At 35.2% G+C, this 25,216-nt stretch overlaps 2 protein-coding genes across 2 annotated transcripts; both read right to left on the bottom strand.

Moving 5' to 3' along the window:
* Positions 1–114: 114 nt before the first annotated feature.
* Positions 115–5,775, bottom strand: LOC136808987 (uncharacterized). The gene is made up of 6 exons (XM_067065561.1): positions 5,660–5,775; positions 5,095–5,262; positions 3,373–3,429; positions 2,227–2,413; positions 1,845–1,978; positions 115–430 (listed from the first exon to the last, which is right to left on the bottom strand). The coding sequence occupies exons 1-6, from the start codon at positions 5,672–5,674 to the stop codon at positions 407–409; spliced, it is 585 nt and encodes a 194-aa protein (XP_066921662.1). The 5' UTR covers positions 5,675–5,775; the 3' UTR covers positions 115–406.
* Positions 5,776–6,700: 925 nt separating this feature from the next.
* Positions 6,701–21,694, bottom strand: LOC136808985 (radial spoke head protein 4 homolog A-like). Its single transcript, XM_067065559.1, has 14 exons — positions 21,561–21,694; positions 21,271–21,332; positions 20,860–20,909; positions 20,694–20,753; positions 20,150–20,360; positions 19,692–19,795; positions 15,812–15,854; positions 15,444–15,560; positions 14,924–15,021; positions 13,569–13,710; positions 13,182–13,321; positions 12,571–12,682; positions 9,561–9,681; positions 6,701–7,429 (listed from the first exon to the last, which is right to left on the bottom strand). Exons 1-14 carry the CDS (start codon positions 21,632–21,634, stop codon positions 7,201–7,203), a joined length of 1,563 nt encoding a protein of 520 aa, XP_066921660.1. The 5' UTR covers positions 21,635–21,694; the 3' UTR covers positions 6,701–7,200.
* Between the last annotated feature and the right edge of the window lie 3,522 nt (positions 21,695–25,216).

Raw genomic sequence — 25,216 nt, 5'->3', positions numbered from 1 at the left:
GAGAAAGACGATGTGCATTGAAGCGAAAACAAAACAAAAACATTCGAAACATTCGAAAAAAAAAAATAACCAATCAAAAAATTGAATCGAATGAAAAGCAAAATTCAATCATGCGTTAAATTAGTTTTGATTGTTTTATTGATCGAACTTGAAGTATGCTATAAAACAAAGATTTATAATTTGATATTGATAATAAAATATAATAATTAGATTTAACAAATAAAAATGATTTTAAAATACGCTGTTCGAATGAAGATACATAATAGGACGTCTGATGAATGAATTAGCAAATTACGATTGGTGAATAAATCGTTGAGTCAGCAGAATTGGAAATAATGAGTTGTAAATAAGCCGTCCTTCTACACATGAATAAAAAAATACCTTCTTACAGTACAGTTTTGCCTTTTCATCGACCTTGGTCTTCGAGGTACTACAAATAGAGAAAAAAACAATTTGAACTAAAAGTTAAATACCTTAAGTGAATAAATTTTCGTTGCAAATTGAAGTTTTAAAATTTTCGCATTGACAAAATTTCGCGAATCGATCACTTTTTCAGCTAATTTATTTTACGGATTTTTTTGCAAAAATGGTCGAAATTCGCGAAAATCGACGCGAAATTAAATCCACTTAAGGGCTCTGACCATAGTCCAAAAATTGATTTTGGTATTTGAACATAAAAGTTATATTTCAGGTTCCTTAACACTTTTAACAAAGAATTGCCTTTATAAATTGCTTTTTAATCGAATCCCTTAAGAGTAATTAAGAATTTAATTGCAAAAATGACGTTATGAACTTTAAAAAGATGTTAATAATATGTTGCATCACCCTCTTTTACAAAAAGTGCTTAGTTTTAATGGGTAATTAACTTTTTTGTTTCAAAATTTCTTTACACTGTCCGCAAAGAATTGAACTATTTTAAATTTTGCGGAAAATTTTTCTAAAACGATGTGTCAAAAGTTATGACTGTTTTTTTAAGCAAAATCCAGATGAAAAATTGATGAAAAACCACTATTTTGAAGATTTCGAGACAAAGAAGCATTTACAAAAATTTTCCGCAAAATTTTTATTGTTCGGTAAAAGATACACCATCTACTGCGAAAATTTTTTCAAAATGTTTCTTCTTCACCAAAACTAAGCCCTTCAAAGTTGAAATACTCTTCTTCGCAAAAGTCTTCATTTTCTTCTTCGTCAAATTTTTTCAATGCAATTTTTGCATTTTCAGATTCAGGAATAGTTTGTCTAACAGAAAAATGTATAACATGCCATAGTTTTGTTGGTTACATCAGTCAGAAAAACACATTTTTAAACACCGCAATTATGAAAATTCACTATGTATCGGTTGCAAGAGCCGAATTGGGAAGAGAGTGAAGAGAAAATTAAATTATACTATAATACATAATCAATAATTTCTCCAAGTGGTTGTTATAGTAGACGTACATCATCAATACTAAGTTGTTCGAGTGATTCTTAGAAATTATGCTCTTGCTATATAAGCTTATTGCTTCATTAAAACAATTCCATAATTCTAAATCTTTATCCTGAAAATTGAGGGACCAAAAACATTTAACCATAGTCCGTATAAAAAGCCCCGGTCTGGAAGCCTTTTGTTTCTTACTTTTGAACTTGTGTTTGAGAAATTAGTTTGTTTTGCTCACTCATTGTTCACGTGGTTAAATCTTAAACCAATCCCAATCTCTCGGTAACGTGATCAAAAACTGAGACAATCGATTTTTATCTTTTGATATTAACAAAGGAAAAAGCCCCGGGAAAAAGCTAACAAAAAGTTAAAACAATAAGCTTGCAGACCAGAGTTTTTTATACGGACTATGATTTAATATACTCACAGACCAAGGTAGACAACACAAGAACGATGTAGCAAAGAAGGCTGAGATAATGGACAGAATAGAGAGCACAGCTAACAAGCTACTTTGTACCAACAAATAATGTGCCACATCTTCAAGAACTTCACATGTACTTGCTATGAGAGAGATGAAATAAATTAATTGAAAAAAATGCTCTTCCAGTATTCCAAATCCAATTGAAAGTTGAGGTAAAATTATTTTCATCAAAGTCAATAAAGCAATAGTTTGGATCCCCTAGACTAGTAGGGCCAGATATCACTGGGTATCAGTCTATTCATATTATCTAGCATAGAATGATGAGCAAATCTAACCGCTCAAACTCCATACACCAGTCCATGAAGAAGATCACGTCTGAGTTACTCACATGCAAAAGGCGCAGGAACGACCACTTTCACAACACATAAACATTTGCCAACTGTCCTATTGTCACAGTTTTTAGCCTCTTCTCCAATGTATGACCAACTCTGGTTATTATAGGCTAGTCCTGACATTGTGGTTGACAATCCACAAAGCACGATGGACAAGCAGGTCAACAGAAGGAAAATCATCAACTAAAAGATAAGACGTAAAAGGTTAAATAGTCGATTTTCTGCTTGCCTCAACTTAGGCTGCACACATCCCCTCTGATATGTTTTGGTATCGGCCGATTCCCGTCTTTATGTTTTTGGATTTTGATTACTTTAATCGTAAAAATTTTAGCGAGACTAATTTTAGCGTTTTAGCGCCCTATTTTCGCTAAAATAAATCTCGCTAAAACACGCCAACACGACAGATCGCTAAAATTTATCCACGCCAAATTTCTGGTTATATTGCCTTGATACATTTTTATCAATAGGAAGGGTTTAAGTGCAAAGAAATGTTAGAAAACGAATTCAGTCAATAATGTAATACGAGTATTCGCTAAAATTTATCCACGCGAAATTTTTTGAAATCGTGATTCGCTAAAATAAATCCAAAAAAAATCAAGATTTTCCTGACTCGCTAATATACGCTAAAATTAGTCTCGCTAAAATTTCTACGATTAAAGTAGCTTGATTAGTAAGCTTTATATGAGAGCTCGTTAAATTTCATTAAATCCGAATTAAAAAATTTAATGGCCAGAGGTTAATACAATCATTTGGTTTCTGAAGTTAAAAAAATTGAAACAGGACGGGAATTTTAGACACGATTAGTATTCCCTATATATCAAAACATGCAGCCTAGCCACGACTGGAAATAAACGTGTTGGTAGGTTTACCTAAGAAAAGTTATGGGAAAATTAAAGAAAAGTTCGAATAGCCAGAACGTGCGTTCCATACACAACAATTACTGGAAAATATCCTGTCAACATTATTATAGTGTTGTAACTGGATCCTAAATTAACCTTTTAAAGGATGAATATTCAAGCTTTATGCTCTTTGACAATCGATGCCATTCAAATAAGTTTATTACTCTTCTCTCTGCGTCTTTCTTCACACGATATTTCATAGATTTTTTGGGGTTAATTCATTCTAAATAATAATCTTCTTACCACGAGTTTCTTTCTGGAAATGGAAGTAATAATTCCCAAAAGTCCTGACAATACAGCCTGAAAATAAAGGGAAGATTAGTATGTAGGCTTAAAGACTTAATAATTTTCATCCCAGGTAAATCTTAATTTTTAATAAACAAGTGCTACTTTGATGGACCTACCTGGATTATGCATTTAACACGTTTATAATTGATATCTACGTGACGTGACCATTAAACAATCATTCAGAACACAAATGGTGACGACCTATTAAAATTAGTCGTTTGTTTCTTATAAAAAAAACGTTTAGAAACCAAAATTTCATGCTCTTGTTCTTTCATATTCAAGACTTCGTGAGCAAAAATACATCTCCAAAAACATTTTTTACAAAAGTCTGCTTGAGCCATCTTTTATCTACTTTCATACAAAAAATCAGAAAAAAACAATGGTCCAATATTTCACTAAGTCCAAAAAACCCTTTTATGGCCGTTTTTTTAGCTGAAATTTACCCAAATTTTTTTTCTCCAAAAATCGGGCTCCGTCACATTCGAGGATTTATGTTATGCATCTTGTGGGCAAAAAAAAATTAAAATGAAAGAGCCAATCAATCTAATACCTAAGCAATTGATAATGTGCTTATAAAAAATATTGAATTTGGCCAGTTTTTCTATAAAAACACGCCAAACAACCAAAATTTCCTGTCTAAGCACTCGTGAGAAAAAAAAACATCTATATCATAAAAAAATTCAGTAATTTGGCTAAGAACATTGATTTATGTTTATTAATAGTGATTCTTGTTGATCAAGATGCTTTTTTTGAGCTGAAAAATTTTTTTTGCAAAAATCTGCTTAAGCCATCTTTTACCTATGATGGTACCCTTCTTTTGTGCAAAAAATTAGAAAAAATTAATGATCCAATTTTTCACAAAGTCCAAAAAACCCATTTTTTAGCCGTTTTTTGGCCTAAATTTGCCCAAAAACATTTTTTTTCGAAAATCGGGTTCTGTCACATTCAAGGGTTAGATATGCATCTTTGTGTAAAAAATCATAAAGAATGAAAGAGCCATCTCGAGAAAGCCAATGCCTTGATAATGTGGCTTAAAAAATATCGAATTTGGCCAGTTTTTCTGAAAACACGCCAAGCAACCAATTTCCTGTCTAAACCACATATTCTTCAAAAGTAAGCCCTCATGAGCAAAAAAACATCTATCTCATAAAAAATTGAGTAATTTGACTATGAACATTGATATGCTTATTAAAGTGATTCTTAGAGATAACATGCGTTTTTTTGAACCAACAAAATTTTTTTGCAAAAATTGCTTGAGGGCCATCTTATACCTATGATGGTACCCTACTTTCGTGCAAAAAATCAGAAAAAATTAATGATCCAATTTTTCACAAAGTCCAAAAAACCCGTTTTTTAGCTGTTTTTTGGCCCAAATTTGCCCCCAAAATTTTTTTTTCGAAAATCGGGCTCCGTCACATTTTGGGCATTGCCATTTTGCATCATTGTGCAAAAAATCAGAAAAAACTAATGAGCCAATCATGAGAAAAGCTGGTAACTAACGGACGGACAGACGGACGAACGGACAGACGGACGGACGGACAAAGGTTAATTTATAGGACCTCCACCGGGGTAGGTCCAAAAAAAGACCTTCTCGAAAGCTTTCGAAGAGTGTAAGGGACAGAAAAAGGTGGATTCTATGAGAATATTCTTCTGAGAGCTGAGAACTCGTCAACTTACAGGTATTGCAGCCCACACGACGAAAACATCATCTTGAATATCAGAGCTCTCTTTTTTCAGTAACGAAGCTGTTGCTAAGCAACCAATGGATAAAAGAAGGACCAGAATTGAAAAAACGAAGATGTATCGTGATTGGTTGGTTCGTATTTTTTCTTTGAAGTAATCATTCTGTAAGTGAGAAGAAAGATAGAATGTTAGTTAATCCGTTCAAATCATTTATACCTCATACACATTTTCGCTCAACATTGGACCCAAGGGTTGATAATTTGGTATCTCTTAAGATGGCAGAGATTCAAGGAAAAAAACAAGGATATACATACAGTTTGTCTGTCTTCTAAAAAAATAACTGAAAAACCAAAATTTAAAATTTTCCATTCGATATTCGATGAAAGTGTGCAATGCTTTTCGCTTTCATGTGGAAGCCTGTATCAGCGTAATTAGAAGAGTTCCCTTGCATGGTGGTTTCCACGCGGTAATAAGAAAAAGAGTGCACACTTAGAAGAATGGACTTCAATTAACCCCAATATATATATTTAAATAACTACAGTAACATAAAATGACTTACTTGGGTCAAGCCCATGATGGCGATGGTGACTTTCAAAACTTATCCTCACTTCCTCACCTGGACGCTTGCTGTTGGATTTAATTAAAGTTTGATTACAGACGAACAGCTAGATACTCAATCACATCACGTAATTACTAATCGTAATAATCAGCATAATGAAAGGTATTAGAAACAAGAAAGATATGAAGGATTTATTAAAGAGATAAGGCATTGATCATAAAACAGTGGAAAATCAGATAAATCCATCTTACCTATTTAGTAGTGGATGAATACTTAATGAGTCATTTTTGTGACATTGACGCACTTATTACAATACTTCAGAAAGCTAAGAGAGCTAATTAAAACGAACTAAACAAATACATACCTCAATTATCTATGATCATTCTACCAACTGTGAGAAGAAGGTTTTCTACATTAGAACGTGAAAAATAAATTGATACCTATCCGGCCAATCTTCTTGCTCCAACGCAGATTACAAAATCAGCCTTTTTGCTAAATTTAACAATGATCGCATAGGTAAATGATTAAAAACATAGTAATCCAGGGAAATCAAAGATAGACTCATAGTTCAGTGCCGTAGGAAGCATTTTCTTATTGGGGGGGGGGGCTGAAGTTTAGTGACACCGCGAGGGCCAAGCATGGTTTGGCCTGAGGGGGGAAATTTTGAAAATTTAAGCTCTAGATTGCTTGAAAATGCACTCAAAACAAAATGCTTTCAAGAAAAAACAAGAAAAACTTTGTATTTTGCAAAATAACCATTTTTGAAAAAATTATTGGGGGGCATAGCCCCCCCTTGCCCCCCCCCCATTTGCTACGGCACTGTAGTTACTGATGTTGTTCGCTAATTTAATGTCCTTGAGACGCCATGTGAGTCAATTAAAAATGCTATAATAGGTATTGGATGAGTTTTCAAATAGATCCTTTCTAAGTTCACAATGCAATGTCAAAAATGTCTTCTCTTTTTAATCAAACAAGACTAAACTCAAGAGTTGACCTGCTCGGTGCCTTATGGTTTTCGAGAAGAATTTGATGATATATTAATATTTTTATAATATTCTTCACCTTAAGTTACGAATAACATATTATATATGATTTGATTAAAAAAGTTTTGATATGTACAACATGTCCAATCATTTGTTATATTACAAAAAAAAAGAACACCAAGTGGAGAGGTTCTGATGATAAGGAAAACATTTGTCACTAAAAAAGTGGCTCGTGCTACAGAATGTGATGCCATGTAACTACCATTGGAGAGCTGATAGATAACAAATTGGCTTGAAAAGATGACCATCAAAAGATGATATATAGTGCAAATAGACACAGTGAACCCAAGGAAGAATCAGTGGAAATGCTCAAAAACGCTACCAAATATTATGACGTCATAATACTGTTGAGATAATACAAAACAGCTGATGATTGATGTTCATATAACATCATGTATGTTGAAGACGACTTCAAAGAGCACACAATGATACAAAAAAGAATTTTAGGAGTTTTGTCATCGTACATCAAATGACGTCATCACACATTAGATGACGTCATCATTCGTCATCTTCGTCGTCTTCCTCATCTTCATCATTCATTTCTTCGACGGCCCTCAATTCTCTTTCTCTCTCCTCCAAAGCCTTCTCTTCTTCAACTGTCGGATCGTTCTGCTCGATGACGTCATTGTTGTCGGGGTACTCCTCAAAAGCGATCGGTGCTTGAACAGGGTTAAAGCAACGGCCCGTGTATTTGTTACCCCAACCAATGTACACGTTCTCGAATTTTCTGAAATGTTTGGAAAGGTTTGGAAAAAGATAAATATTCCACAATTTGAAATACAAGAGACTGATAATTTAGACTGAGGACAATGATTTAGACCCCCCCCATCTTATTTTCTCCAAAGGGTTTACACCACCCTGGCAATAAGCTTAGAACTTGTGAAATGTTTTTAGGACATTTAGATTATTTTTATGAGTTCATATCCTGGTAGGGATCATTCACCCCAAATCGGTACAAAAAAAACATCTAGGGTAGATCAAAAGTTCCAAATCGGTACAAAAAAAAACATCTAGGGTAGATCAAAAGTTCCAAATCGGTACAAAAAGAACATTTAGGGTAGATCAAAAGTTCCAAATCGGTACAAAAAGAACATTTAGGGTAGATCAAAAGTTACGGAGGTGGTGAAGAGCCCTCTGGTAATATAAATTTTTTTTAACCACTTGGTATAAATAGAGTTAAATTATATTTGACATGAATTCTAATACTTCTCTTAACCTTTACCACGCCGAGGCCGTAAATTTACGTTCTAATATATAGCCGAGGCCGTAAATATACGTTTTTCATGGGGTGTTAAGAAAAGCCGCCCTACCGCCTTAAAGACGCCTTTAAATCCCGGGAAATGTCTTATATGACGGAGAGAAAATGTAAACAAACTATTTTCAATAGTTTGAAACCACCTACTTTCGATTTTAACTGTCAAAACAAACTGGAAAATCAGGCAAAATATTATTTTGGAAATTATGAGCTCATTGACTGCTGTAACTAACTTTTTATGTTTATTTAGTGGAAAATGGTTTGTTTTATTGGTTGGAAATGTTATGTATTGCTTGTTTGTAGTTTAGTCAGTGTTTGAGGTAAGTTTCTGCCTCCTTATTCTTTAGTATGACGGTACATTAAGGGTGAGGACTGGAGGCTTGTCGGCCGTCATCGACCGTCACCGAAACCCAAGTTAAGGCTTCTGATAAGGCTGCAAAGAGTTTCAAAGTGTATATACTATGTTATTTCTATTGCTTTCATGCTGGTTGATGATAGGAAAGTCATTTTTAGCTGTTTTTAGTGATATTTCCCATAAAAATTACCTCAAGGGGCCTCTGCCTTACGTGCCTCTGATTTACGTGGAAATTTTCTCGAAAACCAAGGTTTTCTAAAAATGAATTCTGCCTTTTCTAGTAAAGGTATGATTGTGATTTTTTGGCTAGCAGTTGTAGTTATAATGGTGGAAACAATGAGCCAGAAAATTATGGTATCGCAAATGTTCTCCCCACTTTTTTTTTAACCGGAACTTAAAATTTTGAAAAATATGACAAATTGCGTTTTGAATTTTTTTCAACTCTAAGGCAGAAAACTACTGTGTCACCATTGATAGAGGAAAATCCTTTATTTTAACATTTTTAGAAAGCAGGATAGTTGGGCTTTCCAGAATGGGCTTATTTTTTTGAATCGGATTAGTAGATCAAAAGTTATGACGGAAAGCGTAAAACTGTCATTTTTCCCAAAAAGACAAGGCGTGCACGGGGTGAAGTTCCCAAAGAGAAGGCGTGGTAAAGGTTAAAAGTAAACTTGATATGAACAATTAAATTCACGGTTGGTTGTAGCTAAGCTCATTGGTTTCACTCAACAATGCCCTTGCAAACAGTTAACAAACGATATACTTTAGGCGTAGAAACTTTCGCGAGCAGAAACTTTCGCGATTTTCGCGAATTTTGGCCCTTTTCGCGAAAGTAAATGTCTTTAAAAATTCTAGGAAGGGCCATTCGCGAAAGTTTATGCTCGCGAAAAACTCTTGACAAATAGAAAATCTGTTAAACTTCAAACTTTGAATAAAATGTAACTTTTATGGCACTTTTTAGCCTGCTAAAATACTAATAAGTCAAAAGACAAATATTTCAAGCCAATCCAAGAAGTATTTGAACCTCTAAGCCATTTTTTCATGTGAAAATTCTCAATTTTACGTCTTGATTCGCGAAAGTATATGCTAGCGAAAAATATTTTTCCGTTAAATTCGCGAAAGTAAATGTCGTGAATTTCGCGATTTTTCGTCCTCGCGAAAGTTTCTGCTCGCGAAAGTTTGTACGCCTAAAGTATCTTAAAAGAGCGTGCTTGTTATAAAAGATTTTATCACTGAATAAAACCATACCTTGGAGTGGCGAAAGCATAAGCACCCGGCCACCTGTTAGACTTGGCGACAGCGACCGAATATTCCGGTAAAACACGAGATGATAAAGAAACGCTCCATGCTGGCATGTCCGCACCGATAGCTGGAAATCAAATCAATTTTATTACTTTTTATTTACTTAAATATAAATTCGGCGATCAAGTTTTGGATCCGAGCTCATTTCCAATGTAAAAAGTTGTTATAATATGACCAGTCCGTCAGTCATATTTCTTTGCACTTTAACTCGGTGAATGTATATTCCTAAGTAGTCTTTTATGTAGACCAACTCTCCATGCCTCAATTAATGCGAAGTTAATTTCTAATTTCCCCATACTATTGCGATTTGTAATTCCATTCTCGATTGGAGGAGAGAAGCTATATCAATATACATAAAGAATGGGTGTCAAATAAAGGGGATTGATGAAGTGTGGAGGAACCATATGTATTGTTTGATAAAGATGTTAAGGAAACAAGTAATTAAAAAACAAATAGAAAACTCTCAAGGACTCGGTGATAAAATGTGATCAAATAAGAGAATACGAATACAGTTGTCTTATTCTTATTAGATCTTCAAGGTTGGATTAGAGAAGTATTCGAATCATTGAGATCATTGGTCAGCCTAAGCTGAGCATTCAAATAGGTAAAATTCGGTTCTTCTTCTTCCATAAGACGGCAAAAAAAAAATCCGATTTTCCGATCTCACTTTGATTTCTAAACTTTCTTCCGATCGGGTTAACTTTTTGGGTACTTTTAGCGTGCGTTGTTTTTACAGATCATAATGTAGTTTCAAGATGGCGGCTCAAGCATCAAGTGATAGTCAGATGTGATAAGTCAGTGTTGTACCAAAGTATTTCCAGTGTAAATCTGTTGCAAGCTTCAATTTCTGTCATTTATTTTTTTAACTCGGCAAATCAAACAAATGATTTCATCAAGGGGATTCTTTTTCTATATCCTTTGAAGGTTTAAAGCCGTTTGCTCAAGTTTTGTTTATGTTGAATTTTCTGATATATACTTTTTATTATGCTGCTTTTTAATAGTTTTTGCAATAAAAACATATTTTTCTTGTTTGCCTCTAGGGGAATTGATGGTGTTATAATGTTATTGGGATTTGATAAAGTTTACAAAAGTACAGCTACTGTATAAATTTGATATAAAGACTGGATGGAATCGTGCTTTTTTGGACTTGGACGTGTTTGTGATAAAGGCGAATCGCAAAAAACTGTTTGGTTCCCGTCATTTCTACTTTAAAAAGTGGGAGTCGTTCGGTCAGTCGAAATTATTTTTCTGTTAAGAAGCAGCTATACATCTTGTTGAAAGGGAGTTCGTGTGGACTGATCCAAATTTAAAATTGAGAAACCGTGGATAAATTGGTGTTTTCGGTTTACTCTCCATTAGCATGCGGCTCTCTACTTCGATTTGAAAACTTTTAAACACAGAGCGTGCAGAGGTCGACAGTGGAAATCCAGCCAAAGCAGCGGAAAAGCTTTCCGACTCTCCAGCTCGTAACCGTAAATCAGATGACGGGAACCAAATGATGACATCACATCTCCTATTATTGGACTTGCAAGATTATGACAAATGGTCTTTGGAATTTGATCATTTATATTAGTATTAATATATACAGTTCTTATTGAAATTGATCAAACTATTTTTCACGCAGTTCCGGATGCAGATTGTGTTTTTCTAACCTTTTCTAACCTTGGCGCACATTTTGACTGAATGATGGAATGGAATGAATGGCGATAACAGTTTATAGATATCTCTTATCAGACTTGCCGAAAGCGGGCTGCCGTCAAGTTACACAACATGCTGTGCACACTCTCGTCACAACTTGCACAGCCATAACAAACAGATCAATCTGGTCTTCATTTAACATTGTTTTAAAGTTTAAAAAACACTGCCAGTGCTTGGCACAGAAGAGAGGACTCCCAGTTGAAATTAATTGCTACACACAACACCGCTGCCCTGTTGAATTTATTTATTATGGTTGTGTGTTTTATATTCCGCCAAGGCGGTAAATCAATCGCCCAAATTCATAGACCAATCAAAAGCGAGTTTAAAGCAAAACGGGGGAAAATGAGCTTCCCCGCATAGTTGTGAATTTTAAGTTTTGCTTTCGATTATCATTTGCGACCAGCAAAGTCTTCAAGATGGTTGTGTGCATGTTGTGTAACTTGACGACAAAATTTATTTACCCAGACTGGCCATCCATATAGTACGTACACAGTGAAGGGGGAGAGGGGGTCCCGGGGGGGGGGTACTAGGGTAAAATGGGTTACGGGGATGCTCCGCTGGTCAGGGTACCTTTTTTAACCTCCACGAGTCCCTGGTAGGGTCGCCAAAACACGAAAATAGAAAAATCAGTCCCTCGTAGGGTGCCTATTTTTGGAGAATTTGGGGAAAAAGTAGAAAATTTTGGAATTTCAGTCCCATTCAGGGTCACTTTTTTCGCAAATTTCGAGTCCCACGTAGGGTCCATTTTTCGAACCTCGGCGGAGCACCCCCGTCGGTCGACAAGGGTAGTACCCCCCCCCCCGGGAGCGGGTTCAGCAAAAGCGTACATCTATTGTTTAAACAAAGTCATTTCTATTGTTCTCTGCGTACAAGGGGGGAGGGGGTGTCTAATATTTGGAAAATCTTTGCGTACGTACTATATGGACAATGCTAAAGAGAAGTATACTTTGAGCTTCTCGTGGGGGGGGGGGGGGGGGGGTTGGAGGAGCTCTCAGGCTTGTTTTACATAATTTTAAATCAAGTTATCAAATGTTTCACATTTTGTACATTATTCAACATATTTAGTCTACTCTGTTTCAGTGTATCTCTTACATCTGTTAACCCACTTATTAAAGCTATCTAGCTAAGCTCTATTGGCTGACCTTCCAGCCTCGGCTGGTTTATTTTAAACTACTTTCAAGCAGACGGGACCAATGGTTTAAATCGAACTACAGAAAAGTTCGAATTATAGAGGTTCGAAATAGAGAGTTAGCTGTACCTTCATCGTCAACAGTGGATGACAAAAGAGATGGTCCAGTTTCAGGTTTATCTTCATTATCAAGGTCTTCATCGTCGTCAAATGATTCCACATCGAAATCGTCCTCCGGTTTCTATGGTAACAAAAAAAATTGATATAAAGCCTGTTCCAGGAAAAAATTGGCAAGCTGTGCTTTTTCAAATATTCCTCTTGAGAGGGGAAGATATTGCTATAAAATGAAATAACATAAAATCTTCAATTTTTTTATCTTCAATTTCGAATTTTCAGGAAATACCAATACCAAGGTGCTCAAAATTATCTTTCCAACGAGGTATTACTTTTCATTACATCTCTGTTCACTCGCAAGCAATGCTTAAAAAAGTAGGGACGGTCAATTTCATGGAACCGAATTTAGTAACGATATACAAGCAACGTTGGCCTCTATTTAGGGCGACAGCAAAAAATATGCAAGTTCTTATCTTAAAGCAAAACTTAATGATAAAAACAGAATCTCAGAATACCGCTAATGAAGTTTTCTTTTCTAACAAATAATAGCTTAGATAAAGTACAGAATCTTTAAATAAAACGATTTAAAGGTTGGTTAAAACCCTCTAAAAATCTTATCCTGTTACCTGATTGATATCAAACCAGGAGCATCTTCCTTGTGGTAAGATGTGTTGTGTGTGGTGGACCCAAGCAATCATCCCTGGATCACTCAGCTCCTTCAATGAAACGCCTTCGAAATCTTGGTTAATCATGTATGAAGTGCGACCTGAGAAAGAAGAGTTTGGCATATCAATGGTAGTTATATAGAAGTTATCGGAAATAGTCAGAATAATTTGTTATCTGTCACAGGGCGGTGCGTGGTATCCCCAACATTCAGAGGGCGGTGGGTGGTATCAGCCGATCCCCAACATTCAGAACCTTTATAAGGTTCATTAAGCTTGTTCTTCAATTAGATTTGGACCAAAAGTAAAATTTCATTCATTCATTCATTCATTCATCATTCATTCTCTTACCTTCTTCGTCTTCCTCGTCTTCATCTTCATCATCGAAAGCATAATATCCCGCAGGACTAACCTGCGTACCCGCTGAAATACGTGCGATTTGCGCACGAAGAAAGTTCGCTTCAGTTCCTTCGAATGGTGGGTATGTCTCAACCTAAATAAAAATAAGAAAAAATAAAGGACAACGATCGCGTAGATGCCGTTATCGCAAACTTGGTCATCCAAAAACGAGACTTGCGACATAGCTATGAAGCTGAACTCTCAAAATCAAAATCTTTTTTCCAAACTCTCCAATATGATAACAATACCAAACAAGACGGAGTCATTCGAAAGCATTTCCCCTAAATTTTCACTGAAAAGAACTGAACTGAACCTTGTTGTTCACGTGAACATAAAGTGGAAGACGTTCTTCGGAAGTTTCAATGCCAGGAACTACGTAAGGATTGAAGAACAAGAGGACATTTTAAGCTGCAGTGGATAATGAGATAAACAAAGCACCATCTTCGCAATAAATATTTTGTAAACCCCATTCTTTTCAATCTCTCTTAGTTTTTCTTTATAGACATATGACCATTCCAAGGGATTCGTGAAAACCCCGAGTAGAAAGTAGAATTTGTAGCTTCCATTTGAAAGAGCAAAGTTTTTCAAGTTTCACAGAAAATAAATATAGTACGCGAGTAAAGCTTTGTGAAATTATTTTTATGGTCAGAAAGTTGACCTACCAGCCTAAGCCATGGAGAAGACCTAAAACAACAAAAAGTCTCCATAGATTTAGTTTGCGGGTTTCCCATGAGAGATTTTTTCAGGCAGGCTCACGTACTATACTTCTTCTCATCGTAAAGATTTGAAATTCTCTCTTCTTTGAAATGAAAATGAGGATTTTACACGGGGTTTTATCTAAATATCTTACTCATCTTTATCTTTCTCTTTCGTTAAACCTTAGGCCATAACCACTCACCATCACTCCTCCTCCCTTGAGCATCCAAAAACTTATCTATCTGACAACCCCAACGCTCCTCAATCTACATTAAGCCTATCCTCCCAAAAAAAACCCTACAAACCAACTTTTCCTCTTCAACTTACCATACCTGCCTTCCATCCATCTTTATACTCAACCTTTACAGATTCGATGTAAGACCACTTCCCGAAGTATTTGTAATTATCGTATATAATATAAACAACGTTTTTATCGATATTTTCTGACTCACATACCAGTTCAGAATACATGAACTTTATCCGAATTCTGAAACATTAGGTCATGGTAAATAATTTCAGGTGTCTTTATCAGTCTTGTAAGAAAAAGACTTTTGAGAGCAGATTTATTTCGATTAGGTGAAAAATGAATATTTTTAAATGCTTAAGATTACCTTTGCGTCGAGTCTTCCAGTGAAAAATTTAGTGATGGAGCGGGCGGCGTTGATTTCTTTGGGCGTGAGTTGAGGTAGCTTTGTCCATTCTTCGCCCACTGAAGTAGGAGAGAAACAAATAGAAGTCGGTTGAATTTTTTTTATAGCTTTTTGTTGTATACAATATCTAGTTATATACAAAGAAAACCACTGAAAAGTATCAAAATATTGAAGTAGAATTTTTGCAAGGGCGGTAACATTTTAGTGGCATACATAAATCTTAAATTTTCAGTTTTGGAATTATCAACCCTAAAAGTATCCTGGTTTTGTTTTAAAGATATTTCTTTTTTTTATGATAGAGAAACGAGTGTTCGCCTCTGTATCGCCAGAGCAGAATTAACAAAATAATTTCTCAAAATTTGTGCTCGAGTGGGGCCAAAGAGGAGAAAGTTGTTTTCTGATTTGTTTGAAGATGCAGTGTAAGCAAATGGTGAGAGATACGTTGAATAATGTCCTTTAAAGTATAGAGCACCGGACTGACCTTCATTGCAGACGAAGTAGACCTTTTTGTTAACGCCACTTCGAAACTCTTCTTTTGGAACCTCTGGAGGGGGTTTCCATGTTGATTTGGGAATGTTGGCGTCTTCGAGAGGCTCGTCTGTTGAGAGATTGGAAGATTTTTGATTATAAATTTTCATTTGTGGTCAGTAAACATTTGCTTTGGCAAATCATCACAAAATTATCCATAAGACAACGAAAACTTCATAAAGAATCAAAAAGTCATTGTAAAGTTGTGCTAGCCATGTTAGTTGAAAAGCAGTGTGAAGGCTTGGCCTAAATTTCTTTGAACAGAAAATATCATGATTGAAAACTTAAGTTAAATCTTGAGAACAGAGGAGAAGAACTGACCATTTTCATTATCAGTAAGGTCGTCTTTCGAAGGTTCCTCTTCCTAAGAAAGAATTTCAAATAAAAAGAGGTATGAAATTTGGCACATATCACCTTCTCACCTTTTTTTCATGCATATAGCAGATTTTAAATCGATTTTTTCACAACCAAATACTTATTTCTTAGAAAATTTCACTAAATAGTTTTATTTGAACTTGTCTAGCCTGATTGCATTAATTGGAACTTTCCTCAGAAAAGACACTTAACGCTTTTTTTATAAATCATAGTGCGGGGGGAGGGGTTTATCCCCTCTTTTTAGTATCTCCCAAAACCTTGAAAAATGTCACCCAATAAGGGTTTTTAAAGTTTTGAGTCATTTGATTGCGTATCAAAAACACACTCAAACTCTCGCATCCCCCTTATCTGGTGAAATTTTGGGGTGATTCGAGCTATGCAACTTACCTTACCCTATCAAACCGGTAAAAAAATAATTTACTAATTCTAAAGATTATAGGTTTATGATTATCATAATGGTTTAAGATTTGAAGTGTTTATCATTTATTTATTCACGAGTCTTACCAGTGTCAATATGTTTGGAGTATGTAGACGGTCTTGTTTACGTAATCCACATTTGGTACACCGCTGGAAAAAGTTAACACGCGATGATGATAAGTTTATTAGTTATTATGGGTGGTTTAGTTAATCTAATTTAAATGTTAGTTTTGCAAAAAAGCTCATTAAGATCAATTGTTGTTTCAGTAATAAGGTAATAATTTATAACGATTATGCTTCTAAAATTTAAAGTTTACAAGTTAACTCATAACAATTATTCCGATTTTACGCGTTGAAACATTACCTGCTTTCTGCATCCTTTTATGACGTCATTATGACCTGTTTCGTAGATGACGTCATCCTTCAACTTGTTGACATTATAAGGGTGTGGTTTAATGATGTTTAAAAGAGCTTTGATTAAGAAGTTATCTGGTGATTGCGCAACCTAAGTTTAATAAATTTAAGTTTATGAACAGGTGATTAAATGTTTAATTAGTTTTATTTAATCTTTAAAATTTATATCAGTACTAGTGATTGCACATTTTGGAGTACTTGTAATACGGTTGTAATACTGTGCTCTTGGACAATACAACTAAGGATTAAATGTACTCCTTTAAATGATGTAAATTGATACTCAGCTGAAGGACATGTCTGAGCAATTTTCCAAAAATTCTCATCGCGATGCTTGGAAAGTAGTACAACAACTAAGTGGCAAGAACTCAAAACCGTCCATCCAGCTGAAAGGTGGCTCGGATAAAAACGCTTAGATAATTGGTTACAGCATTTTAAAAATCTTTTAGGTAAAAAACCGGTGTTAGCAACAAATAACTTTCTTCCACGAGAGCAAATTTCTCCCCCTCTAGATATATCTACTTTTTCTTTTTCCATGGAAGAGTTGACAAAGGTCCTTTCCACAACAAAATCATGCAAGGCCCTCGGTCCAGATAACATACCACCTATTATCTGGAAGGACAGAAATTTTCATGATATCCTTTTAAAGCTATGCAACCTCGCGTTTGAAGACAAAGTTTGTACAACACACTGGTTAAAATCGACCATCGTTCCAGTACCAAAAAAGGGAGACCTTAGTCTTGCCACAAACTATCGTGGTATCTCTCTTCTTCCAATCGCAGCAAAAATCTATAATAAGCTTCTTCTAAATAGAATACGGCTTCATGTTGAACCCATTCTTCGTAAAAATCAAAACGGTTTTCGAAGTGGTCGTTCTACTTTAAGCCAAGTTCTTGCTCTTCGACGAATCTTAGAGGAAGCTAGAAACTTCAATCTTGAAGCAATTTTGATTTTTGTTGATTTCAAGAAAGCCTTTGATTCGGTTGATCGCGACTTAATGTTTGATATTCTCTCTCTTTACGGTATCCCTCAAAAGATCATTGATGCCATAAAACTTCTGTACACTAATACAAAATCTTCAGTACAAACACCTGATGGTGAGACTTCAAGCTTTTCTATTTTAGCTGGTATTCTCCAGGGTGATACCCTTGCACCATTTCTCTTTATTCTAGTTGTCGATTACCTTATGCGCGTTTCTGTTGATAAAATATCTAGCTGCGGTTTTCTTCTTCAACGTAGGCTTGGTCCACGTAATCCTGCCGTTCATTTAACAGATACAGACTTTGCTGACGACATAGCACTTATCAGCTCTACCCTAGAGGATGCACAAAATCTTCTAATTGCTCTTGAATCTGCTGCAAACTGTACAGGCCTATACCTCAATGAGTCCAAAACCGAATATTTGACTCTTAATGTTAACGCATCATCAGACAATATTAAAACAATATCTGGTACAAACCTACGAAAGGTAGAAGACTACAAATATCTCGGTTCTTACATCTCTTCTTCTGAAAAAGACTTTAAAATTCGCAAAGGTTTAGCTTGGAGTGCATGCAATAAGCTGCATAGTATTTGGTCATCTTCCTTCATCGACTCTAGTCTCAAAGTTAAAATTTTCAAGTCAACTATTGAGCGAATTCTTATGTATGGTTCAGAAACCTGGTCCCTTACCAAAAAGTTTGAAAAGCAACTAGACGGTACCTATACCAGACTTCTGAGAAGGGTTAAAAATCTCTCTTGGCGTGACCATCCAACAAAACGTACCATATACGGTTCCTTGAAACCAATCTCTCTCCTCCTTAAAGCCAAGCGCGTTCAATTTGCTGGTCATTGTTTCCGTGCCTCATCTGAGGTTATTTCCTCCCTATTGCTTTGGAAACCTAAACGTGTGGCTCAGAGATCGAGAAAACTTACCTTTCCGGATGTGGTGAGCAGGGATACAGGCCTTGATCTTAGCGACCTGGGCACTGCTATGCGCAACCGCGACTCCTGGCGCCAGCGAGTGGAATCCATTGTCTCGACTGCGGTCGAGCAATGATGATGATGACTCCTTTAAATCTCTCTCGACCGATCAGATTCGTTTAATTAGGTTAGTTATTAAATAATCTACATGATTAATTCAAAGAATTATCTTTTACTTCGCAACAAAATTACCTGAAACATGTGTGTTACCTAAGGAAAATTCTCCTGTATCTCCCAAAGAAACTTTTTAAATGAAACAAATTCTAATATTCCAGTGAAAATCACCTTAACATCAATCTCTTGTAACTTAAACTGTAATCAGGTCACAATCCAAAAACATTAAATAATCAAGATCAACTGTCAGAGATTCTCCGTTTTTCCAAAGCGAAGAAAGAAACAGTAGGAGATACCAATGAAAGGAGTAAATCCTAACACTTCCGTGGGTATAAGGGCTGAGTCCGAAACTCAGGAAAAACTATCCAAAACATTTTTTTCAAGACTGAGTTCAAGAGCTCGTCAAACTTAAAAACAATTCTGACATCCAGTAATAAGAGCATTTTATCTAAACGTGTTTACACGTGAATTGTAAATGTAACAAACGTTAGGTGAAACCGAAATAAAACAACACGAAAAAAACCATCAACAATGAAAAATGAGACTCTTCAAAATTTTCCTTTCTTGTTCAGAGTTGCAAAGAAGGATCCGGCGATGAATTCTCTATACTAAAATGGGAAAGCAAAAAGTTCGATCAGGAGGCAGGAGAAGAATTTAGGAAAATTGTCAAATCAATAATCTCTTGTATTTCCCATGGAAATTGTCGAAGCATTGATTGTATTTTCCAGGAAAATTATCATAAAAGATTGATTGTATTTCCCAAGGAAATTGTTAAATCAATAATCCCTTGTATTTCCCAAGGAAAATTGTCAAAACAATTGATTAACAAAAATAAAAATTGATTGTATTTCTCTGAAAAATTATCTAAAATATATAAACCAATGTTATTCACAGGACTTTTTGTATAAAAAGAAATTGATACCTGAGCTTCTTCCTCCTCCTCTTCATTTTCGTCTTCTTCTCCTTCTCCTTCACGAAATTCTCCTTCTGCGATAATGTAATTCTTTTCAAGTCCAAAGATCTTCCCTAGATGTAAAATAAACTCAAAATCCCACCAAACTTATACATACAGCTCTTCTTATGAAAACTTCCTAAGTTAACAATTATATGCTCTTTAAAATAAGATTGAAGAAGATCGATTTTGTCTGAAATTTAAAAACAATGTGTGGTGAAGGATGAGTAGCAGGAACACTTTTGCTCTTGTAAAGTTTTCAATAATTCAAATTAATTAGGTTGTCGAAAAATTCAAAATATCTTTGAACGATTGTATCCATACAAGGTTGTGTTTATGACATATCTGGGTTAAACTTCTTTTCAGGATACATGGAAAAAATCTTAAACCGATGTAGGGATATATCGAAACAAAAGAAAATAGCTAACCCCAGAACCTTATAGTTCCAAGTTGTTGGGTGAAGATTAACTGTTTAAGTGCGAGAAATATGCGATAATTCTCTTCACGACCCAAACCAATACCAGCTTGTTCGAAATAGAAGTCTAATTGTGTGCAATTTGGAAGAGGGGCTTCAAACTCTTCCTCAGTGTCAGGCCCTCCAGCTACGTTTTCTCCAAATGTGTCTTCGCTGTCTGTTTTCTGTGGGTGAATAATGGTAAAAAATTATGAGTGTTTGTTGGCAACACACAAAATTAACACCACATAACCTCCTTATTGGTTTCATCTCCAAAAAAAGGAGAGCGATTTTTCATAATTTTGTAAATTATAAACTTTAAATTATCTCATTTGCTATCCTTGAAAGGAATTTTTATCAACATGCCAGGTGAGTGAAATAATCGACAGCCATAAATATTGATTGTTTCTCAAGTCAAAAATTATTAGATTTTTTTTTTTACAATTACTCTCAAGCAAATAGCTCTAAGGGACTTTGAATCCTTTCTAGATTTATACGGATAACATAAGATGACATACTTCGAAAAGTTTGATTTGTGAGTCTGGTAAAGTGCTGATTGGCAGATAATCGTTCGACTTCTAAAAAGGTGAAAAAAGGTTCATATTAGAGTCAAAGGAATAAACAATAAGGGATCAGAACAATTTTACAGCAATAATAAGGGTTATAATAATAATCTCTCCTTACCTCTTTTTCTTCTGTCAAGCTTTTATTGCTCAAAATATTTTCAACTAAATCTAAGAAAAACAGAAAGAAAATTTGATCAAACGAAATATCATGCACTGAATTTTTAGCAAAGACCAAAATAGAGTCTAAATCTCATTTATGACATGCTAATTTTTTTTTCTTAAACTAAAATTGCTTTGCAGTTTGAGAACCTGATATAGTACTGTCGACCTAAGGAGCAAAACAGGGCAACATTTTGTATGGGCGTCTTTTATTGATGCTACTTCTTCTGTAAATTTTCGAACTGAAATTAATCATATAACCAAAATTCTACTTTGTAGGGTCCCAAAAATGCATTAAAAGGGATGAAACATGCCTATAACAATTTTGCAGAGAAAATGAGGAACAGCTAAGAATATGAAAACTACAAACCAGTACTGGTCAATGGGCGTTCATCTAGAACTGACTTGATTAATGATGAAATTTCTTTGTATCTACAAAAGCCAAAGCAAAGTTTATTGAAAGCAATTAGTTGTGAAAGTATGTTTATAGTGAAATTGTATCACGTATGATAATATCAAACTATACACCTGTTAAAAATACTTTAAAAATCATGATTCTCTAGCATCACAATTTAGAACAAAAACAAGAAAAATTGTTGAATTTAATCCATTTCATCTCATCAAAGTAATTAGAAAGGAAAACTGCAAAAGAAAACTTACACTGAAGTGGAGCCATTTTCCTTTTTTATGAAGTCTTGCGCTAAAGATACTGGATTCTGTACTTTCACATCCATTTTTTCCTAGCTTGTTGGTTTGCCTGAAGAAATATATTTCAACCAATCTGAAATTATTAATTAGTCCGGAGTCTGTCTGTGTCTCATGTAAAACATTATTTAGATTTTATTGCATTAATCGATTCTATTACCCTTTTTAGAATCTCTGTAGATATTCCCTTAGGCATTCATGTTTAAAAAAAGTTTGTTCATAGATTTTTATCCATTTACCTGATGATTGCGTAAGCGTGAAACCGACTTTTTTAGTATATTTTAATTTTTGATTTAAAAAAAAATTTGAAATATCTATTTCTTATCTAAGATTAAATTATTTCTAGAATCAGGGATATTTTAAGCACTTTGACATGGGGCTGTTTTTGTAAATTTAGATTGAGTTTCTAATATGTCTGAAAGGGCATTTGCTCAGCAAAGCTGTGCACTGATAAAACTGGGGATCTATGATTCCAGGGAAAATAGGGGTTAGCAGGCTTTGTCATTTGAAAAATACAGGCGTATGGTCAATCACACTCCCAAAACTTAATTTTTTGGAATTTAGGCGTGTGATAAGGAGTGCTGTGTACAACTTTAGTAGTAAAATTTGGATTTATGGCATGTGATTGATCACACCCCTCAGAGATTTTAGCTGTGTGTGGAGGCGTGCGTGTGCTATCACACGCCTTAAGGTTACAGATAGGGCTCCTTTAAAGAAAATCCTTTTTTTACATCAAAAAATTTTTTTTTGCTGTAAAGGATTCAAAATTTTACGGACCATCGAATGATGCATCTCCCTAAACCTAAAGGTGTATCTAAATTGCAAAAAATGCTAAAAACATTATCGATGTATAATCCCTATTGATTGAGCCTTTTATTCGAATTGTAAAAGAAAACTGTAAAGGGAAGTTTAAAGCGACGCTTCTTTCGATATCCCTATTATAAAGTCTTACAATGGAATAATGGTCTTTTTACTTTTTAATAAAAGAGGGGGGAATTTTTCGGTAAAGATAAAAAGATTTTAAATTTTGAAATATCTCAGAATCACAATTTCTTCAAAAATCCAGTGTACATACCAACTTTGAAAGGTTACTCTACAAGATCTGGTTGGTCGATATTTCTGAAACCTTCGTCATTCTATTCAGAAAAGGTTGAATAGCAGTGGTATAGTGGTCATTGACCTTGGTTGCTGCACAGGCGACTGAGGTTCGATTCCCACTCGCAGCGGTTCACTTGGCAAGTGAATGAACCTTCGCCCGGGTCAACCCATGCCATGCAATTCGATTACGTTTAAGCACAAAAATTATTTTTATCAGGCGAACCCGAAAAAAATTTTTGTTTCCGGTCCACCGGCCGGGTGAAAATTTATTTCGTCGTCACCCGGCCGCATTTTTTTTCGTACATCATCGTTAGGGTTAGGGTTGGTTTGTTTGTTTGGAAACTTTCGTGAATCAGTCTTTGAGGCGTGTGATTTATCGCACGTGATATTTTATATTCTACTGTAAAATGCACGCCTAGAAATCACTTGGAATGAAGGGGTTATCCTGATCATTGTTATAGAAATGAAATTTTATTCATCTCAAACTAAACCCTGCATTGTTTTTGTTAATTCTTGCTTGCAACTCAACTTTTAAGAATGTTTTTTTTTATATACAACTTGGTTTTTATAGAAGAATCATGCTGATTTGTGAGTAAAATAAATAGAAACATTCACAAAGTGGGGATTTAAAAAATTGGGGAAATGTTTCTCTCACTCTACTTTTTTCTCAAAAAAGTTCACTTCGTAATCACAGTTTGGAGCCTTTAGCAATTGAAGATAAATATTCAAAATGAAAGAGAGTGCCAGTTCTTAGAGATATTGTAACACTATTGAAAATATAAACGATGAAAATTAAGTATTTGAAGAATCGCACGCCTAGACCACCGTAAATCAAAATCTAGGCGTGCGATGATCACACGTGAATTTTTCTTATGCCGAAGCCTGTAGCAGTGTCAAGTAACTACAGATTTAAGATAAAGAAGACCATCATTTTAACTTCTACGAGTGCTTTAAAAAATCGAGTTTTGGGATCGAAATTTAGCAAAAAAAAAATTTTTGCGGCCGGCCGGGTGAGTGTTTTTTTCGTTACCCGGTGGACCGGAAACAAATATATTTTTAGGGTTCGCCTCACGTGACTTGAAGCATAATAAGTTGTAAAATTTTAATGATGGGCACGCTTGCATGCGTTTCATGTTTCATATGTTGTGTAAAATTGCTTATAATTTGGCTGCTTTTTAATTGAAAGAATTGCATGTTTACTGAACTTCTAGTTTGATGGATGAACTTGTTTGATAAGAATGATACCAAGAATTTCATTCAAGGTTTGTTTTGATTGTTTTACAGATCAGGTGTCGACTTTAAAGGAGGGCTGTCTATAGACCTTTTTTCAAAGAGGACGTCCTGTTGAATAATTATGTAGTCCAGCCATAAAAACAATGATAGAGCCATGCATAATTACTGTATCATGCATATTGTAATAATTATGCATGGTTTTACCACCGTCAACTGCTCCAAATTGGGACGAGTGTACGCAACATGGGACTTGTTGATATCTGGCCTGTATTTTCACTTACTGTTAAATCTCTTTGACAACAAATTTGTTTTGATAACTCCACCAAGTTTATCAATCATACTTTCTGTCATAACATGTCACGATAACTTTCACTGATAGCACGCCCTTTTTAACTTTTGTTTTTATTCAAAATGACCGGACGCCGAATGGAGAATTAGAGAACGCCTGCCGCCTAGCCCCCTACCGCCCAATGGGATCAACCAATAGCGAGTGTGTAACTTGCCGCGCGAGTGACGTCAAACGCTCCATCGTTTTGCCACTAATTTGGTCTTCTTCGTTCCGGACACTCGCGCGTGTTCCACTGCGGATTTTTTCATATTTCAATTTAAAAGCCTACCTACAACCTACTCGGTGCAAAAGAGAAATCGTGTATCTTTTAATACGCGGTTCATTAAACTCAAATCAAATGACTTTGGTGAAATGGTGGTGGAATGGCCGTCCCATGTTGCATAAGATAGTCCCAAGTTGGAGCAGTTGACGGTACAAAAGTGTATTTAAAAACAAAAACCATGGCAAGAAGCGAGGAGGCAAGAGAATGGTTTTGTTGCTTTTCGTGGGAGGCTAAATATGGGGGAGGGAGGCTACTTCGGTTTCAAATTGAAATGATGAAATATCATGGATTTATTTTTAAAAAAGTGCTCAAAAATGTCTTCTCAAAACTTTTTTTATTTTCATGAATATTGCCCTTATTTTTTTTATTTTGCTAGCAACTTGTGAATCAATCAAGAGGGGTCTGGATCTGGATCAACTCTTATACATATACACTAGTACAACAAAAATAGGAAAGAATATAATATTGATCTCACACAAAAACAACAGCAAAGAGTATCAAACACCAGTACCAAGTCCAAGAAGTTGACAAAAGTTATGAAGTGAAAATAAATGGCGGACGCGAGGTAAACAAATCGCCGTCTCTAGGAGGGAAAGTATAATTACAAGGTCTCAAAAGAAGGTTGTCTACTGCTCATTCCGACATTTTACATTTTCCGGGGGTTTTGTT

Source organism: Clytia hemisphaerica, unplaced genomic scaffold, assembly GCF_902728285.1.
Source record: "Clytia hemisphaerica strain Z4C2 unplaced genomic scaffold, Clytia hemisphaerica genome assembly, whole genome shotgun sequence".
Lineage (NCBI taxonomy): Eukaryota > Metazoa > Cnidaria > Hydrozoa > Leptothecata > Clytiidae > Clytia > Clytia hemisphaerica.
The sequence above is the reverse complement of the archived record's forward strand: the minus strand, read 5'-3'. Positions and strand labels throughout refer to the sequence as shown.

Excerpts from the sequence above, each read along its gene's own strand:
- LOC136808985 (XM_067065559.1), bottom strand. The coding sequence starts at position 21,634 with ATGGATGTGAAAGTACAGAATCCAGTATCTTTAGCGCAAGACTTCATA. Across the intron at positions 20,361-20,693 it reads CACAAATCAAACTTTTCGAA|AAAACAGACAGCGAAGACAC; the intron begins GTATGTCATCTT and ends ATTCACCCACAG. Across the intron at positions 15,022-15,443 it reads CTACTTCGTCTGCAATGAAG|TGGGCGAAGAATGGACAAAG; the intron begins GTCAGTCCGGTG and ends CTCCTACTTCAG.
- LOC136808987 (XM_067065561.1), bottom strand. Across the intron at positions 1,979-2,226 it reads CGTTCCTGCGCCTTTTGCAT|CAAGTACATGTGAAGTTCTT; the intron begins GTGAGTAACTCA and ends TCTCTCTCATAG. Across the intron at positions 431-1,844 it reads TGTGTTGTCTACCTTGGTCT|TACCTCGAAGACCAAGGTCG; the intron begins GTGAGTATATTA and ends CTCTATTTGTAG.